This window comes from Monoraphidium neglectum (genome assembly GCF_000611645.1).
Source record: "Monoraphidium neglectum strain SAG 48.87 unplaced genomic scaffold scaffold05959, whole genome shotgun sequence".
In the NCBI taxonomy this organism is placed as follows: domain Eukaryota; kingdom Viridiplantae; phylum Chlorophyta; class Chlorophyceae; order Sphaeropleales; family Selenastraceae; genus Monoraphidium; species Monoraphidium neglectum.
The window spans coordinates 1-2,642 of NW_014007674.1; the positions used below are offsets into that span (position 1 = coordinate 1).

Here is a 2,642-nt window from a genome sequence, read left to right on the forward strand (position 1 = left end):
GCCCCGGCCTGGCCGTCGCTGCCAGCGCCCGACGCGAGCGGCAACAGCACCAAGCCAAACCCGCTTGTGCCCCCGCCGCCGCTTGAGACGCTGCCGGCGCTCCCGTCGCCGGCCGCCGTGCACGGCAGGGCCGCCGCCGCCGCAGTTGCCGCGTCCCCTGCCAGCCTTGCCGCTTGCCGGGCATCCCCAGGGTCGAGCCGCCGGCAGCGCAGGCGCTCGCACACCACAAGCGGCTCGTTAGCTTCGAGCGTCGCCGCGAGCGCGGCCGCGTATGAGTTCGCGCACCGTGCCCGCCGCCGCAGCGGTGACGGCTGCGCCCGCCGCTCCCGCTCCTCGCCGCCGCGCAGCCCAACTTCTTCCGCTGCCGCGGCCCCCGCTGGCTCGGTGCCGCTGCCCTCGCCGCTGCCGCCGCCGCCCCAGCCCTCGGCGCCCCAATCCGCCAACACGGTGCCCGCGCGCCGCGCACCCAGCCGCGCCGCTGCGAGCAGCGCCAGCCCCGCCCACGCGCCCGCCGCCGCCCAGGCCGCTGCCTCCCCCGCCTCGTCGTCCGCAGGCGACTTAGCCAGCGGCGGCGGCAGCAGCACCACCGCCTTGCCCTGCACTAAACCCCCCCCTTCCTCGGCAACCCACCGAGCTAGCCGCGCCACCGGCCGCCAGGCACCGCCGCCGACCCCGGCGTCCCCGTCGCCTTGCATCAGCTCCGCCGCAGACGCGCAGGCCTCGGCGCAGCAGGCGGGCACGCGCCAGTTGGTGCCCAGCAGCGGGACAACTGCGTACTGCTGCGGAAGCTGCCGGTCCTCCTTGCCGTCCTCCTCCTCATCCACCGCATCGTCGCAGCCCTCATCACACGGGGTGTCATCTTCCCGGGATCGGTCCTTGGTGTGCTGCTCCCTTTGCTCAGCCTCCTGCTGCTGCTGCTGCTTCTGCTGCTGCTGTTGCTGCTGCTGCTCCTGCTCGTGCTGCGGGTGCTGCTGCTGCTGCGACTGCTCCTGCCGCTCCTGCTCCTGCTGCTGCCGCCCGGCCGCATCCTGCGCCCCCACGCCCACCGCCCCACAGCCCGCGCCGGCCGCGCCCGCAGCCAGCCTGAACACGGCCTGCACCCAGCGCCGCCTCATGCGCACGCCGCTCGCGCGGTTGACCACCTCGCGCTCGTGGACAGCCATGCTCTCGCACACGAACCCGGCGCCAGCAAACAGGCGCTCCAGACCCTCCTGTCGATTCACATGGTAGTTGAGATTGGCCATTGTGAAGAGGGGCAGCGTGCAGGCGGCGAGGGTGGGGTTGGTGGGGGTGTGAGCAACGGCCGGTGGGTGCCGTTGATTGGGCGCACCCCGGCGTCGGCGCAGTGGCAGGGAGGCCCTGTGCCGTTGTGCACCGGAGGGGCTTGTGCTGCCAAAAAGGAATCTGGTGGCTGGATGAGGCAGTGCAGTGGCCATGCAGTACAGGTCACTGTACTGCACCGCTCGAGCCGACCAAAGCAGGCGGCAGGCCAAAGGGGGCAGAGGAGCGCGCGCACGGCCTTCGCATCATCGCCCTGCCTCTTCAAATCCGGCCCAGCCAGCCCTTCCCTCCTTATTCGCCCCGTGCTTCATCCCCACACATTACAAAAATGCAATCCCGATAACATGCAGTGCAATCTGCATAATGCCAGGCCGTCACATGCAAGGCCGCTCTCATCCAGTGCCCATGGGGAGGAGGCGCGGGGGCAGGGACCTCACATTGTCAAAGTAGTAGCAAAGGGTGCCGTCCCCCCGCACGTACAGCGCCCCTCGCAGGCGCTTGCCCTCTGCAGCTCCCGCCAGGCGCGACTGTGTGGGGGTGTGTTCATGTGTGGGTTCATGTGTGTGCGTGTGTGTGCGTGTGTGTGTGTGTGTGCGTGTGTGTGTGCGCGTGTGCATGTGTGTGCGTGCACGCGTGCATGTGTGTGTGTGTGCGTGTGTGTGTGTGTGTGCGCGCGTGCATGTGTGTGTGTGTGTTCGAGTGCGCGCGTGCATGTGTGTGTGTATGTGTGTTTGTGTGTGTGTGTGTGCGTGTGTGTGTGTGTGTGTGTGTGTGTGCTGGTGTCGACATAGTGAAGGCAGAATCTGAAGCAGTGTTGGTGCAGTGAGCAAGGAAAGGTCGGGGCTGCGAGGCACACAGGGTTCTCCAGGGCACCAGGGCGGCGCGCAGGGGCGCCAGGACAGCGCCGCACAAGGGCCGTTCTGCACTGCACTCTGGCCAGGCCCATGGCACCCGCAGGCGCCCTAACCACAGGTCAAAGCAAGGTCAATGCAAGGTCAATGCAAGGTCAAAACCACCAAATCACATCCGCTAGATCACAGCCACCACATTGCAGCCTACAGATCACCTCCGCCAGGTCGCCCCTCGCGTAGTCGCGAAATAGCACCCTCCCCACCCCTGGCTTCAGCGTCGCCGCCACCGCCGCCAGCGCGCGCGGCATCGCCTCGGGCGCGAGTGCAGACAGCACAAACACGAGGGTGGCATAGTCGACGCGGCCAGCGGGCACGGGGCCGGCCGGGGCGGCGAGCGGGGAGCCGGCGGCGTCGGCGACAAAGGCGGTGGCGCGGCCGGAGGCGGCGTAGGCGGGGTGCTGCTGGACAATCTGGCGGGGCGGTTTATCGGTTTGCGGTTGGGGTTTGGGG

At 69.1% G+C, this 2,642-nt stretch overlaps 1 protein-coding gene across 1 annotated transcript; it reads right to left on the reverse strand.

The window, feature by feature from the left end:
- Nucleotides 1-237: 237 nt before the first annotated feature.
- MNEG_16080 (hypothetical protein) lies at nt 238-1,244 on the reverse strand (the record flags this gene model as incomplete). The annotated part of the gene is made up of 2 exons (XM_014035449.1): nt 238-241; nt 286-1,244. 2 exons carry the CDS (start codon nt 1,242-1,244, stop codon nt 238-240), a joined length of 963 nt encoding a protein of 320 aa, XP_013890903.1.
- Between the last annotated feature and the right edge of the window lie 1,398 nt (nt 1,245-2,642).